The sequence below is a fragment of the Gymnoscopelus microlampas genome (assembly GCF_963454915.1).
Source record: "Gymnoscopelus microlampas genome assembly, chromosome: 6".
In the NCBI taxonomy this organism is placed as follows: domain Eukaryota; kingdom Metazoa; phylum Chordata; class Actinopteri; order Myctophiformes; family Myctophidae; genus Gymnoscopelus; species Gymnoscopelus microlampas.
Genome location: NC_139943.1, coordinates 38,017,061 through 38,039,566, shown reverse-complemented (window position 1 = coordinate 38,039,566; position 22,506 = coordinate 38,017,061). Strand labels below are relative to the sequence as shown.

Genomic DNA, 22,506 nt, shown 5'->3' with positions numbered 1-22,506 from the left:
TGTAGTTCAGGACACGTCGTGACTCGTGGGTAACTGTCAATGTTGTTGATACGAGCTGTTGTTATGGAGCTCCCTTAATATGGCCACCCGAACTACTTCAGCTTAAGCTTGGCCACGCCTTTTGCCCGTTGTCTATAGGTTTGAAGTGCTCAAGTCAAGTGGCCTAAGTTGCTTCTTTTGGGCTTGTTTCCCTAGACGTGGTTGCGTGTTTCTTTCACAGAATCTGGCAACACTGTTTGGAGCGGTCGTGTTTTTTTTTTTTTTGGTGTGAGTTTCTTGCTTGGTGGCTGCAAGTCTGATGCGACAACACAATTTGAGTCGAAGTTGCGTCTGCAAGCTGGGTTATTATTAAATTACTGTCAACGCTTAAGCAAAAATGTCTTTTGCAGTAGATGGAGAACATTGTGGCAACAACAACAATCAGCTGAATAAGTTCGAGAAGCTGTCGTGGAGGCCCTCCGTCCGTGATTCAGGTTTGTAAACAAACTAGCCCTGGTCCAGACAGAGCGTAGCGAGTTCTCTCTAACGCCCTGCCAGTCGCCCTGGCAGACTCATAGACCGAAAATGAGGTATCAAACTTGAGTAAAAAAATAAACAAAACTACTTCGCTACTCACCGAAACAAAGGCAGTTTTGTGTTGTTGAAAGTCTATTCTCCAGGGTGGGAAGCCTCTCAGGACCCCACTTTCTCTGTATAATACACTTTTTGGGCAGAAAATAAAATATGTCCGCCAGATGGAAATTCCTTTATTTACTCCACTGCGCCCTCTACAGATCAGGTAAATATAAATTACCGTTGACCAGATCTGTAGAGGGCGCAGTGGAGTAAATAAAATAATTTCCATCTGGCGGACATATTTTATTTTCTGCCAAAAGTGTATTATACAGAAAAGGTGCGCTCCTGCGAGGCCTCCCACCCTGGAGAATAGACCTTCAACAACACAAAACTGCCTTTGTTTCAATGAGTAGCGGAATAGTTTTGTTTATTTTTTACTAAATTTGGAGACCTTACGGTAGTGGAATTTTCGGTCTATGAGAATAGCAGTGCAGCTGGCAGGGCGTTGGAGAGAACTCACTAACGCTCTGGACCAGAGCTATAAACAAACAAACTGCAGCAGCAGCATCACGAGCTGTGATGGCGCGTTGGTACATAGACAGTGCATAGAACTGATTTGAAGGATGCATCGGTTGTCAGTTGACAATGTTTTTGGAAATAATTTCAGTAGAATTTTGGCTTTTTTTGCCCAATACATTAGCCAAAGCTAGCTAGCCTGCTACGGAAGCCAACATTCTCCCAATGTTAGTTTATGTATGTATGTCTCTCTCCCTAAAATGAAACGGACAAGAAGTGGATACTCAGATATTTTAGAAGAAGTAAAAGGCCGGTTGTTCAACATGTTACTTGAGTATAAGTACAAAAGTATTGGCATCAAAATATACTTAAAGTGCCAAAAGTAAAAGTACTAACATTTTTGAAGATAGCAAAAAGATCAAGCTCATATGACATGTGAGCTTGTAGAGTTTTATGATAGAATAAGGTTTTTCATAATTGTAGTGGAGTAAAAGTACAATATTTTCCTCTGAGATGTAGTAGTAGAAGTAAAAGTACTGAAAACTCGAAATACTCCAGTAAAAGTAAAAATACCTCAAAATTGTTCTTAAGTACAGTACTTGAATAAATGTACTACTTGGTTACTTTACACCAAACAGTTCATTATGAAAGGGCTGCATGGCTTTGGCTTGGTCTTGGGACTGTGTGTGGGTCATCGTAGTGTCATAAGTGTTGTTTTCACTGGTATTTTTAAATGTATCTTCTGACTGAATGACAGTGACAGGTTCTAAGAAACGAGTGCGATGGCTTCAGGCTCGGCGCATATTCTCCCCTTCCTGCCCCAACCTGCGAATCCCCAACCGGTTTCTGAGAGAAGGTGGGTCTAGAGACCAATGTTGGCTGCACAAAACCTCTACCCATTCTATTGTCCAACATAAACGGTGAAAAGACTTCCTAAATCCCCTTTAAATCTACCCATCAGCTGCACTTGCCTCTCTGTTTAATTATTTCTCTTACTGATCAAAAAGCATATTTCAGTATATCCTATATCATTTTCACAATGATATAGGATGATCATTGTTGATCATCAACATCCAAAATAAGTGATTTGTGAACAGTGATTACAAACCCTGATGGTACTGTTCTTGGGAAAGGAATACAAAACAAAAGTTTCAGTAAAAGATGTTGTTCTGTTAGCCTTTATTTTATCTGATTATAGTTGTTTTGTATGGCTTTGAATGCTCATTTTGGCCCATTACAATAATGATATGAGCTGCAGGAGAAGTAGGGGGTTACAGTCTGCTTACTGTATACCATATTTATATTGAGCTTGTAGATCGGCTGTTTTTGATGTGAGACCCCCATGTGCAACTCAGGCTTTACATATTTAATCTGTACTGAAAACACCTCACTGTGTTAAATTTGCTGTTCTCTTCCTCAGGGCATTGTGCACCCCCTGCCCGTAGTGGGCACCGCTGTGTTGCAGACAATGCCAACCTTTATGTATTTGGAGGTTACAACCCAGACTTTGATGAGGCAGGTGGTTCCGAGAATGAAGACTACCCACTGTTCAGAGAACTGTGGAGGTTCCACTTTGCCACAGCCACCTGGCAGCAGGTCCGAACTGAGGGCTACATGCCCACCGAGCTTGCTTCAATGTCAAGTAAGTAGTAATGGTTGTTTCACTGATCGTTATCCCGAGGTTATCCAACCGAAGGAATGGCTTAGAGAGATACAGCGTCTGTATGTTGGTTACAGGGCAAGCACAAATGCCGGTTTAATTTAATCATGACAAGTAGAAAATAAGCATTTGATCAACTGTGGTGGCCATATTTGACATACATATGTGTCTTCAGCTGTGAGGTCACTCACTGTGACATTTGAGCACACTTGGCTCTTCTGCTTGTAGTGATTGGTCAGCAACTGTTAGTTATTAACCCAAGGGGTTATCAGATATCACCCTCTGTCCATTTATCATTGTAGTCACCCAGCGCAATGCATTCTGTGACTAAAAGAGAGAATAAAACATTGGCAAAATTACATATATACACGTATTCAGGCAAATTGATGCAGTAGTTGTGAATGTTTGTTTGTCTTATTCTACCCCACACATGGTAGCAATTCTGGGTAGCATCATTCAGTTGATCTTCCTTTAAAGATAAATACAGTTTTTTTTTTAAATCTCCGCCAGGCCGATAGGCCAAAGGCCAGAGATTACGTTTTCACTATATACACACACACACACACACACACACACACACACACACACACACACACACACACACACACACACACACACACACACACACACACACACACACACACACACACACACACACACACACACACACAAACAGGGGAGACTGGCTGTATATTCTTTGTCCACAACATTGCCATAACTATCTGTGTTATTTTTAAGTCCCTGCTTCAGCTATACAAAAAGTATTCTGTTTTTCTCTGTCCCCAAGCTGTTCTGCATGGGAACAACCTGCTTGTTTTTGGTGGCACTGGGATTCCATTTGGCGAAAACAATGGTAATGATGTCCATGTTTGCAATGTAATATACAAACGCTGGAACTTACTCAACTGTGGAGGGAAGAAACCCAACAGAATCTATGGGCAGGTAAGAAGAGCTTTACTGTGAATTAAGTCATACATGCAGTCATACCTTATCTCATCACATGTTTAGGTTTCTATTCACCATCTCCACTTCCAGGCTATGGTCATTATAAATGGCTACCTCTACGTATTTGGAGGGACAACTGGGTATCTTTATAGTACAGACTTACACAGACTGGACCTCGCCACCAGAGAGTGGACCCATCTCAAGCCCAGCAATGCTCCCTCAGATCTGCCTGAGGAGAGGTCAGTCTGTGGAGTAATTGAAATATAGTCTGGGGTGTGTGTAACCCTAAGGGAATCCCTGCAATATTAATGAACTTTTATCCCACTCAGGTACAGACATGAGCTAGCTCACGATGGACAGAGAATATACATTCTAGGAGGGGGCACGTCCTGGACTTCATACCCCCTAGACAAGGTACAAGATGGCTTGCCTTGTACACACAATGCAGGGGAAATGATGTGGTCAAATGGTCATTGTTATGTATTGGGTTAATTCCAAGTTTCTCTTGCCAGATTCATGCGTACAACCTGGAGACAAATTACTGGGAGGAAATAACCACCAAACCTCATGAAAAAATAGGTTTGTGACTAATGAAAAAGTAGGTTTGTTGTGCATACTATGGCAGTGCCATATTCTGAGGAAGGTGAACAAATTAAAGAAATTCCCATGCTTTGAAATCATGTGTAATCTGTCATCTACACCAGGATATCCTGCTGCACGCCGGTGTCACAGCTGTGTTCAGGTGAAAGACGGTAAGCGAACAAATGACCGTTTATATTTTTTCACTGATCATAAACTTGGACCTGCCTGTGAAATATTTGTGGATACCGTTCTTATGTCTCTCTCTCTCTCCCCAACCAGAGGTGTTTATATGTGGGGGTTATAATGGAGAGCAGATCCTGTCTGACCTGTGGAAGCTCAATCTGCAGACCTTCCAGTGGACCAGGATGCCAGCTCTCATGCCAGAGCCAGCATACTTCCACTGTGCTGCAGTCACTCCGGTTAGTACAATACAGTATGTATACAAACAAAGGCACAGTACAAGTGGATTTCCATTTTGTGTTAGTTCCGCTATATTAGACGCGTGATGTGCCTGTGGAGTGGCCCTGCGTGCGTAACCAGGTGATCAACAATGAATCGAAAAATCGATTCAAGCATACTTCGAGTCTTGAGACTAATATAAAACTTCCGTCTGCATTTGCCATTGTTCCACCGTTCCTAACACATCTGCCGGAATCAAAACAGGAGCGAGCGGTGTGACTCGCAGCTTGTCCTTAAAAGTTGAGAATATTTCATGCATGAATGGATTTCATTTCTATGCATGTCTAAGAAATGCTCGGAAAAACGGCACATGCAGTGGAAGAGAGCAGCGTATGTCCTAGGCATAGGAAAACGATGGTTTAGCTGACAATGTATTTCTAGCTACATGTCTCTGTGTTTGTTTACGGTCTATTGCGTTTTTAACTCTTGCAAGATTCTTGTGCAAGATATGTTTTTCTTCTCAACATAAACCACTGGTTCCTCTCTCCTTCAGGCTGGCTGTATGTACATTCATGGTGGTGTAGTGAATATGTCTGAGAATCGGAGAACTGGCTCCTTGTACAAGGTGTGGTTGGTTGTCCCCAGCCTGCTGGAGTTGACCTGGGAGAAGCTGCTCAAAGCCTTCCCTCGCCTTGCCCAACTTTCCACTCAACAGTTGCTCAGCCTGGGCCTCACACACACAATGATACAGCGCCTCAAGTAGATGCTGGATAGCCAGAGGTAAATGGGTGTCTGACAGAACAAGCACTAAATGACCCTCAGGCCGTTGTTGAGTAGACACAAACTCACAGAAGAACAAAGGTCTGAGAATGGACTGAAGAAGCATACTGATGTGGATTGATGCCTGATCATTCTTGAAAACCAAAACTTTTGATGCCTTTTGATTTCAATCTTATTTAAACATGTGCGTTGCTTCTGAAACCAGCTGCAATGTTTTAAGCTTGTCTGCATGAGCTCACAGTCCACAGAACATGGCACATTTCAGGATTGGATTCGTCCCCATTCATTAGGAGCCTTGCCTGGATGTGTGAGAACCAGAATCATAAATTCTATCTTGCTTTTTTTTATGTGCGTTTCAGAAGTTGCTTTAAATCCATTTGCTGTCCCTTTCCATTTAACACTTTGTCACCGTAATGAAGAAACTTGCACATTATGGAATGAGTGGATGTTCCAGAGAATATTGTTTTTATAGCTGAAAGGCAAAAAGAATGTTGATTCTGGTGCTGTAATTTTGCTGTCATTTAAGAGGCAGGGATATACTTTCTGTGACTATAGTTGAAGCGATGATGTTATATGACATGAGGTTACATGGCGCCTTTCCGACGTTAACGAACCCTATACCTAACCCTAACCGCACGCGGAAGCCACTAGTCGGAGTGGCGAGATGTCGAAATGGAAGGCGGTTACCATGACATGTACAGTCTACTGCTGCTATGCCCACTGTGAAATACTCATACTGTAGGTAAACATAACTATTTTTCTTCAACAGCTGAACTGTTGCATCTCAGTCAAACGTGGCGCTGTCCAAGAAAATATTTGATGTGGGATTGTGCGTCGATATTTCTAATCGGAATTATGCAGGGCATCATACTAGTACTAGACTCATAGACTTTGTCAGACTATATTGAAAACAAGACAGTTTAATAACAGGCCCATTAAACAATCTTCAGCTATCAGTAGCAAGTTACGAAGTGTGCAGTTTGAGTGAATCATTGGCTTCAGTGCTGTTCATTGTGTACCTGTTCTTGGGCCAGAGTAGGCCTTACCCCAGATTTATACTAGGTTGCATGGCAATGTAGCGCACCGAAAATAGCCAGTCTACAACACATCGCGGTGCGATGCGTTGTCAGCTTGTAGATCGGCTATTTTTGGTGCACGATACTGATGCGCAACAAGTATAGTATAAAGTAGTATACATTTAGTATAAATCACCCCTTAGTGTTGGATGAACAAGCAGCATGTCAATTACACCTTCTCCTACCTACCTGTAGGGTGATTGTGGGATAAAAATATATAACATCCTGTCCATATATTCTCCATAACTTGAGCCTTAATGTAAGTAAGTAGGTCGGAGTGGCTTAATGTCTGCTGAACAACAAGGGTGTCTAGGGCTCTAAGAAGATTGATTGCTGAGGTTGAGCGCCACACCTGCAGTCAGTTCCCATTACCTACCACATGTCTACCCGAACCATGCTACTCATACACTGAGTTGGCTGTAATGACATCACTGTGAATTTCGAGTGCCTCTGCCATTTTCCTCATGTTTTATTGAAAGGGATTGTTTGAACGCTTTAGAAATGCTGTAGCGCCAAGTGGATTGCTGAGCTTATATCATCCAGTGCCTTCAGTCTTCATCCAAAACATCCAAATAAGCTTTTATTTGGTTTCAGACTTTTTTAATCTGCCTGTAGCCTTTTTCATTTGCCATACCCGGTGCTCTGCATCCATGAGCCATTTTATATTTGCATATCCACAGAGTCCATTTATTGAACCTTATACAATCTTGTCAGTTGGTGGCATCATTGTGATAAAGGACAGTCTTAATATAACATTATTAATTCCTGAAAGCTATGAATATCCCTTTGTAAATGTTCCTGTATATTTAAATGTTTTCCTTTTCTGCCCTTGCCCAGCCTCATTTCTGTATCCTGTGTATTTTGAACCAGAGGAACCCATTTAGTATGATTGGTTGTTTTTACAACAAATTTATAGCTGTAGTTATGATATTTGTAATGACTAAAATGTCCAGGGGTTTCGCACTAGGAGCTAGATATATCAAGCATACTCAGGATTTTTAATGCTGTGATTATGAGAGTTAATTGAGCTTCTTATGTACACTACAGTTATGTACACGATGTAGACTATACAGATCCTCCACTGGATTCACAGCAAGCATTGAGCAAGGTTATTATAATGAACTTAAACTAAAACTAGGCCTGGAAGAAATACATTTTAATGAAGACTTAAGAACTAACTAAAACATATTTAACCATGACAATGCACTTAACCTATTTTTAAGTTTGCCTTTTAACTCACTTTGATTTATTTCCGATATCTTGGTTACATTTTATCTAATGCATCAAGTTCTACGTCACTTGTGTTTAACAAATGTTCAGGAAAACTCTTCTGAGTTCAGCTTGGCACACACAGTAAAGTAGTACATATTTTTCACATTGGTGTTAGAGGTTCAAATTTATGCTCACACAGAATATTTCTCTTTTTTTTTTTTACTTCCAAAACAACACTTTAACGCTACATTTAACATGTGTGATAAGTTATGGTCTTATTTATTTGACATGATGATGGTCTGCTTTGTTTGCCTTCTGAAAAGTACTGTACCTTATTGCTTATAAGACCAACATGTTTTGCCTCATCTGCATTAGGGCTGGGTAAGATATCCATCAATATCGTGATATGAAACTAGATATGGTCTGGTATTTTGGTAATCGTAATATGATAAATGTTGTCTTTTCCTGGTTTTAATCACTTAAGCTCATTTTATACCAACACAAATATTCAAAAATAATTGATTAAAAAAAGTTATTGTCACAATACAATATCATCGTCACAATTTCTATATAAAGGTATTTGGTAAAAAAATATTGTGATATTTCATTTCATCCATATCGCCCAGCCTTAATCTGCATTACTTGGTTGATGTCAATGAAAGTTATATGATATCTTTTGCATGTCCTTATGGTCTGCATGATGTCACTTTACATACAGGAGTAGACTATGGTAGGGAGATAGTGTCTCCACAAAGGCAACTATGACTGTATTGTACATTGTTTTGTAATTCCATTGTGTACAATCAATAAATGTACTGGCAGCAGGTTTTTCCAACATGTTGCGCTCTCTTTTTTCTCCTGAAAAAAAGTATTTTTTGTAATCTCCAAAATTGATTACTTTGAACAGAGTTGAGGAAAAAGCGAAAGTAGCCAATCTACAAGCTCAAAACTGGTCTTATTGAGATGTGAGCTTGTAGATTGGCTGTTTTTGTTATTTTTTAAAACGAAAACAAATGTTTTGAAACATTTTCCCCCAAAATTGATTATTTTATTAAAATCTTTAAATCGATTAAATCGCTTAGTTCAATTAACTGTCGCACCCTTAATTATTATATCCAAGATGATCCTTTCTCTCACATGGTCTCATTCACAATTTAAGTAATACATTATTCAAGGTGATTGAATGAAAATGTATACTTTTGAGAACTGTTACTATACATTAACAAAAGTTAATGAAAAGCATTAAATGTACAAAATACTCTTAAAGGTTGTTATCCATTAGCAGCACTATAAAAATAATCTATCCACCTCCTTAAACATGCCTTGGCTTACAGTACACTGACCAGTGTAGAGCCGGGTATATTGCTGTACACTTTACACTGTAAAGTTTACAATGACAGAAGTAGACAAATTACTTTAAAATGTTCTAGTTTTTATTGCCTTGAGGCCTGATATGCATACACATGTTATATATACTGTATATATATAATTATTGTTATTATTATTATAATTTTCCTTCTTCCCAGAAGCAGTAAGAATTCATGAATACAGAACAATTATTCCAGTGCATGCACAGCTGATTCTGAGATAAATTAAAATTCAGGATTTCACAGAAGAGTTCTTTGTTGCATATTATGATGTATGTCGGTGTGCAGGGAGTGAGACAGAAGAATTGGTGAGATTTGAAATGTTCAGGTTGATAGAAGGCAATAAAAAGCAGAATATTTGAATGGCTGTGCTGACTTTTGACCCATTGTATATCAGTGCACTCACAAAACATGTAGTACCTCCCTGAGTTGTTATCGTAGCAAAGCAAATGCTTAACATAAATAAGTAGATATCACAATAGAAAAGCAAAATGCTTCACAAAAATACACAGTACAAACACACACAAACTCAACCATTCAATTATCTGTTTCAGAAGAACTTGACAGTAACAAGAATAAAACTTTCACATCAAAAGGTTTTCATGATAATAAAATATGGAGTACATCTTGTGCTAACACATTTCAGTCACAGTCCCATCCCATTCATGTCCCACTGTTATGCCAAATTTATACTTAGTTACATGCTGGTATCGTGCACCAAAAATACCATAGCTCACAATGTGTAGCGCATTATGAGCTTGTAGATCTGCTATTTTTGGTGTGCGCCATTTGCATGCTAACAAGAATAATTCTGGCTTTAGCAGCTTGCAGGAGAAGGAGCAAAGAAGTAGAGAGCCAGTAGAATTAGGTAGACCACCACCAGAGCAGTGCCTGAGAGATGAACATAACGGTGAACAGGAGACTTGTATAGACAATTACATTAATGTTCATATCTGGAAGTAATTGGATTGGAGCAACCAACAATATTAATTCATCTAAAATATCATCCTAGTTCAGCTTTGATACAGAAGTCTAATCACAATGATTATGATTCAGAAGGACATTTGCAAGTAATTGACTGCGATGATTTGTGATGACTTCTATTTATTTGTATTTTAAATCATGTGGGTGTTTGAAAACATGGGAGATCAGCCCATCGCCGACAGGTAAAATACTATACATTTACAGCAATGAGTGTATGAAAACAGTTACCTCTCGCTGCCACATGGGACCGCTAACGTACTTATAAAAAGTGTAAAAACTTTAACACTTCATCAGCTAAGAGCAGTAGTCAACCAGGGTAAAATCCTGCCCTGATACAGTTAAATGCACTTGGCGCCTAAGTTCATTATGATTCTGAAAGGTGCTGCTGGATTAGTCACTGTATAACAACTTACCCTGAAAATAGTCTGACTTGCCATCCATGAAGATATAGTTGACGAGAATCACACTGAAGATACTGGCCCACAGGTGCAAGTCATTGAATATGAGCAAGAAGCCCACATCCTAAACAATGCACAAATAGTATGTTATCCGGAAACGAAACCACCACCAGTAGTTATTTTTTCTGCAAAAGCAACAATCATAAGGAGGGTGTGTCTTACATAGAAAGCGTTGAATAAGACGAGCAGAGGAATTTGTAGCATGCACACCTGCACGGCAATACAGCCTCCCACCTCCAGACTGAAAATGTAAACAATTTTGATTCAGTTAGTATATCTTTTATACAGTGGCAGTGGTTTCTTTAGAGCAGTGGTTTTCAAAATGAGCTCCAGGGACCCCAGGGGTCCTTAGTTGAGGGGGTCCCAGGTTTACTTAATATAACATCAAAATCTCAGCTTTACCACTTTAACCCTATTAGCTAGACCTTCTTTGGCTAGATGCCTGGAGAAGGTCAAATGACCGAAAGCTCGCAATAAATTATGGATATTTTCACAGAGATTTGAGCGTGTGGTTGCTGCTTTCTTTTGAAAATATTTCAAAATAGCTGATCTACATGCTCACAACGTGAAAGCGTCATTTTATTGTGTTAAAATGTTGACACGTTTTAACACTATAAATCTTGTGCCTGGCACAATATCTTTTCAGATGGGGTCAAATACGTATCAATGTGGGTGTCCTTGACATGAAAATATTTGAGAACCACCGCTTTAGACTTCTGTGACACAGCATTTAACTTTGGGGTTAAGGCAGGACCTATTGTACCTAAGGCTGATATTGTTCTGGAGGGCAAACTGGATCCCGTTGACAATCTCTGGGATCTCAGGAACCATCGCCAGAACTGTTACCCCTATGAAATACTAGAGAGAAAGAGAGAATAATGTCAGCGGTGTTCTGCAAAATTCTATGCAATATGTGTGTGAGTCAAAGTCTATTCACCTGTGAGATATTGGGCTGGCTTAGGATTGGCTGGATATGCTCAGTGACGAGATCAGCACATGCAGACATTAGCACAGTGCCCATGATGAGGATGAGCAGTGATCTCCAGCGTGACCAGTGGACCACTGCTCCGTGATTGCCAGTTACTGAACACACACAAAGGCATGACGTGTGCACTCGTAAAGGTCCATTTGGTTACATTTGTACATTCTCAGACTTACATAAATGCTCAGGATATTTAAGCATGAGACCATGGTGGTCTCACAGTTATCTATATTGTTAAGCACCAGATACGTATCTGGAATCTTTTGACATTCAACTTAGCTGTATTTCTTACACAGAGTATCGAAACGAAAGAGAGTCTCATACCGGGCCCCGCTCCAACATGGATGTCATAGATATGGGAGTGTGTCTTCAATGTGAAGATGAGACCAATGATGTAGGCAACAGGCAAGAGGACACACACAGTGTAGATCAGCGGTCTAGAAATGAGCAGACAGAAAAATACAGTAGGTATTATATTACACTATTACAATGTAATAGTGTTTTTCCCATCTAACATTACAGCTAAAATATCAAATTAATAGACAATCACTTACTCAACGTGGTCATGGAACAATGTTTTGTTCTGTTGAAGAAAATAGACAATCAAAAACTTATTCTCATAGTGTTTAGCCTTTATTTGCCTTAGGTGAGGGCAGTGACAAAAGGACAGAGACAGTGATAACTGTTAGTAGCCCAAGGGCTAATCCGGCAAAATCAGTGCAAGCTAAAGTGCTCAAAGTCAACGAGAGTAATGTCTCCGTAGAAGGAGCTCAGCATGTCGGTCGTCAAACATGGTCAAACTATTGTTAACTTAGTGATTAAATAAGACTGTGGGTACCGGTATGTATACTTGGCTGTATTTGCCCTCGCATACAGATCATCAGCCCTTGCTTACTGGTCAGGCTGATACGCCAATGACAAATACCCAGGTGGTACTCTACATGGTATACTGTTTTGATTGATTGAATGCTTTATTACTGTAGTTAGAAATGTAAACAGAACGTGGTACAGTAAGACATTTAAGCTAAAAGGACAACACAAAAAAGTCCTGGGGACTTGTTTCCATTGTGGTCCTATGTATGAAATACATAGTCAATGATTCACATTGTGTATATTACAGCATGTTTATAAAAATGTGTAGCAGAGCAGTGTATGTAAATGTTCTAATTCAACAGTCGAGGTCACTGACCAGGTCATAGTGGCAGTTATGGCAGACAAACTGCTCACTACTATTGCTTGTGGTATTTCCTCCTGTGGAGTTGGTACAAGCATCACACACCAGGTTCCCATAGGCCTTTGAGAATAGTGTGGGGGCGAACACACCTGGATGACAGTCAGAGAATTCACACCTTAGAATACAATTACAGCTCTTGTTGTCTGTATAACGGCACCTATTGTACAGCTCACTAACAGTGAAAGAAAACTAGGAGACAAGCTTGGAGACAATATGAGGCAACTTTGACTAAAAAAGACATTGCTAATAAGAAGGAGACCAGTATATTACTATATTAAACCCTATATACTTCTTTGACAGGGTCCCCCGGGGGTCTTTACTTGGTCCCCTCCTTTTTTACCCCCTACACCAAATCTCTTTTGCTGAACATAGCTGAGCCACAACTTCAAGCTCACAATGTGTCGTGTTGTGATGCGAGCTTCTAGATCAGCTGTTTTCCTTAACAACCCTTTAGGGTTTTCCTGTAAGAAACCTACAGTTAGGGGATAACAGACATTAAAATGAGATCCAAGTGCTTACCTCCAACAGAGATAAAGAGCAGAGCAGAGCTCACTCCTGTAGAGCGGCTATTGAAGCGCTGCTCGCTGTGTTTCAGACCGCCAATGATCATACAGATCCCCTGAAATACACAAATACCATTGTTCAAGTTTATGGTTTCTGTCTAGTTTAGGTCAAGGAATAATTATGTATAATAGGCAGAGTGACTTATTATAGTTTTATATTTTTAATTTGTTTTTATTTTTCAGTTTCAGTTGATTGTTTCAGGTTAGTTTTTATTGGTTTCATTATTAGTTTTTAATTATAATTTGTCAGATGCAATACATTCCATTTTGCTTTGCTTTTGCTTCCGATTATTACAATACAAACACAAATGTGAAAGCAGTTGACTCACAGTCATGTATACATTCCAGTCTCAATAAACATAGCACCATATGCTTGTTGTTTTGACAAATTTGACAATTTCTGTATAATGTCTATCTTATTTTAATTTGTTTTGTAAATGCACTATATCGTTTCAGTTGGTTTTCAAAAGTCTAGTTTGTTTATTTGTTTCAGTTAATAAAAATAATTCACACCTCGTTTTTATTTTACTTAACTATAATAATCTCAACTAACTATACGAACAAGAATACAGACCAAGTCAAGGCCAAGGCCTACAAATCTCCCAAGTTTGCTCATTACAAAGTTTTGCCTGATGGTGGCACTAGAGGTCAAAGGGTCACCAAAATCAACAGCTTTCTTACACCTGGGAGCATGAATGGACACACCAAATGATGTGTCTGTACAATAAAGCAGGGGTCTTCAACGTTTTCAGGCCAAGGACCCCCTAGCTGAGAGAGAGATGAAGCAGGGACCCCCTCTATATTGTATAAAATTGTGTTTCAGATTAAACTTGTTTTGTTCTCTTGGTCTGCTCTTTTTTCCCTCTACACCTCTTTGCCAAAAATAGCTGATCTACAAGCTCACGCTGCGAGGCGTTGTGAGCTTGTAGATCTGCTATTTTTGGCTTAAGTTCTCCTCAGAAAAGGGACATTAGGTTTCAAGTGGTTAAGGTAAAAAGAAATCATAACACAAAGATTTGGCGGACCCCCTGTAGTAACTCTGAGGACCCCCTAGGGGTCCCGGACCCCCTGTTGAAGACCCCTGCAATAAAGGGTTCAGGACTTGGAGCCTAATGGTGGTGCTCAAGTGTCATGGTTCACAAAACTCAACAGGCGATTATGTTTTGTATTATTGGTGGTTTTGCATAACTTTGTTGTAATCTGTCTGATGACCCGATGATGTGTTCTCACCATAATGTCATATTGAACTTTAAAACTTTATGTTTAATGTTGAAAGTGGAAAGCCCCATGTTTCCATCTGGTTGTTACTGGTCTTTTAGTATCCTGAAGTAAGGAGCTTGTTTTTAGTAGCGTGACTTACAGGGATGAAAAGGATGCATCCTAGTAGTGTGCCAGTCAGTGCTGCCTTAACCATCTCCTGTAGACAGGGATTGTCTGTCCGGTGACCTCTGATCAGGGCTGTGATGTAGAAGGTCAACTCTGTGATAGAGCCGAAGGAAGCGTTTACCACAGCTCCCACCGCAAAGTTACTCTGGGCAGAGATGCTGCAAACAAGGGAGACATCACAGGAGAATTGCAGAATCCTCAGTGTTCATTTAACTCTAAGAGTGCACAAATGTAACCAAAGGTTTTTGAAGGTTTTTGAAAGTCCCCCCCCCCCCATCAATTAATTTATTATATTTAAAAAATATTAAATTAAATGTAATGTAATTAAAAATGTATTTTTAAATCAATTAAAACAATATGTTCGATTAACTGTTGCACCCTACTTGCATCTCTGTGTGCTTTTATCCAAGAAAGAGAGCATACCTGGCAATTCCCATACCAATGTAATAGGACAAAGGTATTGTGGAACAGACTGCAATGCCAAACTTGACTTCTGAGCTGGCATACTTATTTTCTTTGTCTATGTATCCAATCACCAGGGCAACTATTACCAGAGGGAGGAGATCTGAGATGAGAGTCAAAGATTTAAACAGGTTTTATGCCATACAGACACAAACACACGCACGCACGCACGCACGCACGCACGCACGCACACAATAAACAATGATTCCTCTGGTCATCATTAGGTAAAGGATACTGACAGCAAACACATTGATCCCATCAACTGTATATTTGTAGTAGTACCAGTTTACCGCATGGTAACAGCATAGGAGTGCTCTGGTGTCATGCTAAAACAGTAAGAAAGTAAGAAAATAGAAATGACATAGTGAGTGAATCTTTTAAAGTCATTATGTGTCATCTATTCACAGCTTAGCTATATATTGTACAAAACAAATTCCATGAATGGTTAAAAAAATATATTTTGCATATATTTACATTTTCTCTGTGGTCCCAAAACATTACCCGAATAATTGAATCAAAGTTGGCTAAACTTCAGAAATGGCAGCACGTATTAACATTCAGTTAATATGTCATGGATGTTTCAATTTAGTTCTTTAATCAATCTTTATTTATTTTTGGGCTGTTTATGCTTTTATTGATAGAAAAGTGAAGTTAGGCAGGAATCGGGGAGAGAGAGATGGGGAGTGACACGCAGCAAAGGCTGTCGGGATCGGGACTCGAACCTGCGACGTGCTATCAGGCTACATTTGAGCCTAGGTGCCCGGTCCAGACCGTGCTTTAACTGATCTTAATTTAGTTCTTAAATTGATCTTTTCAGACTTTTCAAATCAGTCCACACTTTAAAATGCATTACAATGCAACAATAATACAACTTTGACAAAAAATAAATAAAATAAAACTATGATGATGATAATAATAATATAATAATAATAATAAAATGTATTGTGTTGGGTAACCTATCTCAAAACACTCGTAGTTGTAGCTTGCAATGCCAAAAGGTTTATTACGGAAAAAGAAAAAACATTTCGGAGAGTGAAAAAAGCAAGTCTACGCAAGTAGATTTTCAAACCGTACTGAAATTAACTGAATCAATGGCTTCCTAGAAAATCAAACAAACCATGGTACATCTTGGAAAAGAATCAGCAGTAATGTAAAGTATACCATGAGTTATAGTCAATGATCTAAGTATGCCAAACCACCAGTAAGGTATTTTAAGAGGGCAGAAAGCTACAGTAGTCTCAATAAGGCAATATCAACCGTCCTCAGGGTGTTTATGTACTGTTACTGGATCACTATGTCTTACCTTCACCCGTGAGCATGTGGAGACAGAGATGTCTTCAGGGGCCATGAGGAGAATGGTGCTCAGGGTGCGTGCGTTCATCTTTGCCACAGGGATGGTGAAGACCAGGATCCAGGAGAGGAAGCAAGCCAGGACATGAACCACGGCCAGAAGAGGATAACCCAGCAGCAGCCATACATATGTGGTGAAACGATGCTACACAACATGAAGGGGACAGTACTTCATCAAATGATAATGTGCTGAACTTGGTTTAGTAGTGTAGGCAGGCTGTTGCTGTGTCACAAAGGCTTTGTTCAGATTACAGACAAATCCAATTTGTACAGTATCCACAATGTTATTCTAAAGTGACCAGATCAGATTTGTGTGTTCAGACATCATCGGTTGGTTGTTGTGGTAACGACACAGTATGCTTAATTTATAGCTACTCTGAAAATAGCACATCTACAGGCTCACAATGCATCACAATCGACACTATCAAACAACAAAGTATAAATCAGGCTTCAGTGTCCAGAGACTGAGACACATCTTTAGAAATAAGATTTGAATTTAATTTCAAACCACCCAGGAATGTGGTTCAAATTTGATTAGCAAAAAACTGTTTCTATGTAGTTTATCTGCTGATCAGACTTAATAAAACCAATATGATTCCAAACTGGATTGGCCAAAAATCAGATTTGGGCTGCCAGTCTGAACATACAATTCATAGGCTCTCTAGTTTCTGTATAAAAAGTGTGACCCAATATGAGTCAGACACAGCGATAGCGCACATACCCAGTACGGTTTCTTTGGAGGTCCTCCCGGCAGTTCAGGGACTGTTCCGTCAGTGGGTGAAGGGAGCAGGATGGGTATGGTTTCCTCCACCCTATCTAAAGTGCACCCCTCACTATGAGTTTCACAGTGAAGGGAATTCTCACAGCACCTCACTGCATTTCCTACCTGGAGTAAGGATGGAGGTCATTTCAGAAACCAACATTAGTGTTGAACTTTGCTGATATTTAATGTAAATCCTTTCATTGTTTTATGAATTGAAAATAAAAAGATCATAATGTGTTATGGGTACAGCTTCTGCTGGAAAATCACAGCCTACATAAAACTTGTCCAAATGCGTTGTTCTATATAGGCTGGCCGCGATTTTCTATAGCTGAGAGAGTGAGCTCTCGCACCCCATTTGGATGCTATCAATGCATTGAATGGGACACTATCACGTTTTATCAGACCATTGAATGGGCAAAGTAGGCGATATACCGACCTACCCGCGATTTATCAGACCATTCATTGGGTGTTATCAGGACATACTGACCTACCGACGGAGATGACTTATATAAGTTAACTTTCGGTTTTGGACAATGACGGAGGCGCGCAGTCTCAAGCGAACTCGAGCCACGTGAAGCACCACCGAGCGAGCTAAAGCGAGCAAGTTGCCGTGCTGAACGTTGCGACTGATAAATCGCGGGTAGGTCAGAATCTCGCCTACTTCGCCCCCTCAATGGTGGTCTGATAAATCGCGGGTAGGTCAGTATGTCGCCTACTCACACATTCAATGGTCTGATAAAACGTGATGATGTCCCATTCAATGCATTGATAGCATTCAAAGCCGAAGCTCTCGGCACACAGAACATATTGGGGATATTCTGATTTTCACTTTCGTACATTAGAACGATAGGATTTGACGAAGTTCCCCTTTCATCAATCATGGATGAGTCTAAATAGAGCAGAGTTGTTTTAACAGGCTAACTAGCTGGAAAGATATTTTGTTTCAGTCTATTATAAATGGCTTTTATTAAACAACCTTCATGGACAACAGACACTGAGACAGTTAGGAAATTATGAGTTACATGTACAGTGTTTTGTGAATCAAGCACACTGTCTTCACTTACAGCAACAATGTAATGCAAATACAACGTTTCGGCCGCTTGGACCTTTATCAGGTATTAAAATTGTTGCTGTAAGGGAAGACGGGATTATTTTTTCTTCTCTCATGCATTGACTACCTACTCCTACACACCTGTGCCTTGACGTAGGTATGCAAAAGGACTTTTTTTAACTAGGTTTGATTGGTTTGAAATAGGAAGAGACAGGGGGAATAACACATACTGTACTCCAGCTACACACAAACGGTACCTCAAGTATTGACTTGCCAAAAGGCCACAGGAAGTACCATGCCAACTGCCAGCAAAGCTTACCTGCAAAGAGAAGGGAACAACAAAAAGATGTTTGGGCACGTGATCGTTATCCACTGGGATTGGTGATCAAATGCAGTGATAATGAAGCCAGGCCATGTTCATACCATATGTTGCTCCAAGGACAGTGATGAACATTAGTATGCTGACCACAAGGTACACCAGAAACATCCACCAACCAAACATGAACACATACGCTAGGTTTCCAAATGTGATTAGTTGACCTGATAGCAGAACAAGAAAAGTAAGACACATGATCAGCATAATTAAAGCTTCCATATGAGCAATTCATAACTGATACATACATACAGTATATGTACTTAGTTACAGATATAATGTCAATGCCATCCTTGATCTGTATCAGTTGGTAGTGGCACGAAACCTCACAAAACAATCAAATAAGCTAACCGAACCTGCATCTATGTGTGGTTTAATGACAGTAAGTTCAGAGTAGAGCTCTTTCACGACATCAGAGCGCTCTTCAAGCGGACGCTCCGTCACGTGGCTCTTCCATTTTCTGAAACCAAACTGATACATACGCGCGCACACACACACACACACACACACACACACACACACACCCCAATAATTGAAGTCAATGCATGCGTTTTTAACAACTGAAAATGTATGTAAATCCTTCTCCTTAGCCCTCACCCTGTAGTTGTTGACTAATTTATTGGCTTCCACTTCATTCTCTGCTCTGATGGTGGTCTTGCAGGTGATTTCTTCCCAACTGTCATCACGAACGGGGTGGCTGTGACCTGAAGTGACACATGGTGCCATTGACATGATAACAGTAGGATGAAATGCCATATTGTGAAATGGTGTTTCCCTTGAGAATAGTGCTCACGTGCGTGTGTGGACAGGCATGTAGCTGTGCAGAGTCCTGGACGGAGAGACGGATGTGGTGATGTGTTCCACGTGTCGAGTAAATCGGGTTGTTGGGAAGCTCCCTGGGAGTCCTGCTCCACTAGAGAATCTGTAACAGGAGAACACCGCTGTAATCAAAAGTAACTGACTCTTATTATGTCTCATTAGGGGATGTTGTGGGACATCGTAAAAGGCATCCATTGGCCAGGGGACATTTGGGTGACATGGTAGTTGAACATTGGTTTTATTTTTATGTTTTATCATAATACATCTGTGAAGCATATTTTTCCATTAAAAAGAGCTTTTATACAGTATATTATCAGTGAGTTGGTGAGGTATTTTAATGTGCTGAAAACTGTACCTCAAATAAACATTTAACCGGTGTTCTATGACAATTGTACAGTTCCTGGGTGCCTGTTTGCCCCGGGAGGTTAGGGCACGTCTCCTGTTCAACTCCTAGGCCGGGTGGACCGTTTTCTGCACGCTCCCTGTTTCCTGTCTATTTTCACTGTCGCTATCAATACAGACTCAAAACCTCACACACAACGCAAAACAACTGACAGTTCCATTTGCAATGTGCATGGCATGTGCAATAACTAAAATGTTAAATCTTACATTTTGACATGACCATCATGCTTCAAACGGCTCACTATCTTCAGAACAAAGTAGGGCTTTGTTTAGCCTCAATGAACCTATAAATTATCCGTGTAACAACCTGCGTCAGTCACCAGCCTGCAATCTCTGTCCTTTGCTTGATATATCTCTAGAATGTGAAGTGCTGCTCCTAATTACTGACCACATGTTCATGACAAAGAGGTCAAAAGCATGATTGCATCATGACAAGCAAGCTGCTTCCCTTTTTGAACATTCAGAACCGGGCATATTGCTCCAGTTGGAGCCTATTGAGTTCCAATTCCTCTTTCTGTTTGCAGTTTCAGCTGAACGTGAAAATGTTTAAATGTTTATCACTGGTGGCAATTTGATGTGATTTGTAGCAGCATTGGCCTGAGACACAAATCAAAGATTTGCTTTCTCTGTGAAGAAATGTTGGAGCTGTCCACCAACATATCGTTGCTATCCGGCAGAAACCAGCTAACTCCAATTTTCCGCTTTTGCATTCTCCATAAATCAGTGCTATTGAACACCCTTTACGTCTGTGTGTTGATCAAAAAAATATTGAAGCAATGAAAAGTATTAAAAAGCGCTTCTGACAAAACTCCATTGGATCCTCAAACTTTCTGCTAAACCAGCGAACTCCACCAAAGGGGGGTGGAGTTAGCTGGTTTTGCTGACTCCAGGCTCCACCTCCTTTTGACCTCCAACCTCATTGTGAGCTTTGAGGTCCATTTAGCTGTTCTTATCAATGATGAACAAAACCTCCTAACTCCACTTTTTGTTTTGTTTTTGTCATTTCCTGAAAAATTAACATTTTGGAGTTGAGTTTCTGGCGGACAGCAGAGATATTTAATCTGGCGGCTGATTCTGATGGGAAGATGCTGTGTCAATATCTAATCTATGGTTCTTATGGACAAAGCTCTCTGTGATCCCCAAGGATGCCTCGTGATACGTTGCTGCTAAACAAACTCGACACAAAAACAGACCAATTACAGCTGGAAATGACTAATTTATTAGTTTGTCAACAAAAAAGCTTAGTGATTGCTAGTTAGAGGCATAGAACAGACAATTATTTTATTATTTTATGACTCAATGTTTATTAGGTTTTACATTTTTAAACAAAAAATACAAACAAGAATACAGATAATTCGATTTTAATTAAGGCCTGTCGCAATTGTTATATAATCACATGATGCACTAATCTGAGCTAATAGTATTATAGGGCATCTCTATTTAGGGAAAAAAGTAAAAAACATTTATTTTCTAAAGAGCAGATCCACAAGCTGCACAACAACACGTTTTTTTTTCTATTTATGGCCTGGGGTTATGGGCTTCGTAGTTATTTGTCATATCTGCCCTGTGCAATTATTGTTTACAAAGATTAAAAGGCAGGCAGAAATATAATAATTATTTATAGCTATGTTCCAATTATGTCCAAATTAAATAATGAATGTATTATATAGAATTATATAGGCCTATGATAAAATGTCATAATCAATTGGCCATTGAAATATGGGAGAGACAATTAGAAGGAGAATAACAGTATAGCCTACAGTTTGGTTACAACATGCTTATGCAACTAAAAAACTGTTAATGTTGCATCAGTTTATTCCATGTCTCTTTTATGATTCATTTAAAACAAAACAAACAGCATCACTAGTCTCTCGAGTCTCACTCGCTCTCGCACACTTACGAACGAAGTACGAACTAACGGTGCACGCGCGCGCGCGCACACACACACACACACACACACACACACACACACACACACACACACACACACACACACACACACACACACAGGGATATCGCATGACAGACAGACATAATAAGACAGCGTCGTCACTCGTCATATCTCGGGTCTCTATGCTACTCTAGTGATATCAGAAGTGTAATGTGTATGTATGCTTAATATCATTGACTATACGTCTACTCGGCTCGCCATATGGATATATAATAGCTACATCTCGTGCGTGTATAAAGTTTTGCATGATCGTATATGCACAAATGTATCAATTTTAACGTCACCTTCGGTAGTCTGTCTTCTTCTTAGGCTTTTCGTATCGGTGTGCGTGTCTGAAAGAGACATCGCTGCTCTTCACCTTATGTCTATAATAGTGTACAGTCTGTCCACATTACACTCACTAGTCACTCACTACACTACAGTGTGATGCACTTGTCTGTGTTCTTTAAGACAAGCAGCGACGCGGGCGCACTGATTCACGGATCAGACTCGCGTGGGATTGTGGGAAATGTAGGCCCAGTGGCGGATAGTACTTGTGTACTACTACTACTACTACTAGCCCAGTGGTTCTCAAACCTTTTCATGTCAAGGACCCCCAAATTGACACTTATTAGCTTATTAATGGCATTTCTATCA

At 40.0% G+C, this 22,506-nt stretch overlaps 2 protein-coding genes across 2 annotated transcripts; one reads left to right on the top strand and one right to left on the bottom strand.

Annotated features, from left to right (window-relative positions):
* Positions 1-8,562, top strand: LOC311047135 (kelch domain-containing protein 10-like). Its single transcript, XM_084059756.1, has 10 exons — positions 1-473; positions 1,829-1,927; positions 2,492-2,713; positions 3,519-3,673; positions 3,767-3,915; positions 4,006-4,090; positions 4,189-4,255; positions 4,381-4,428; positions 4,538-4,677; positions 5,211-8,562. The coding sequence occupies exons 1-10, from the start codon at positions 377-379 to the stop codon at positions 5,418-5,420; spliced, it is 1,272 nt and encodes a 423-aa protein (XP_083915882.1). The 5' UTR covers positions 1-376; the 3' UTR covers positions 5,421-8,562.
* A 706-nt stretch (positions 8,563-9,268) lies between these two features.
* On the bottom strand, positions 9,269-22,305 carry cax2 (cation/H+ exchanger protein 2). Its single transcript, XM_084061053.1, has 20 exons — positions 22,155-22,305; positions 19,492-19,620; positions 19,296-19,402; positions 19,055-19,169; positions 18,749-18,865; positions 18,583-18,644; positions 17,233-17,397; positions 16,465-16,656; positions 15,397-15,487; positions 15,123-15,264; positions 14,674-14,857; positions 13,270-13,369; positions 12,706-12,839; positions 12,071-12,099; positions 11,841-11,953; positions 11,472-11,617; positions 11,298-11,392; positions 10,697-10,775; positions 10,490-10,598; positions 9,269-9,983 (listed from the first exon to the last, which is right to left on the bottom strand). The coding sequence occupies exons 1-20, from the start codon at positions 22,213-22,215 to the stop codon at positions 9,910-9,912; spliced, it is 2,244 nt and encodes a 747-aa protein (XP_083917179.1). The 5' UTR covers positions 22,216-22,305; the 3' UTR covers positions 9,269-9,909.
* Positions 22,306-22,506: the final 201 nt, after the last annotated feature.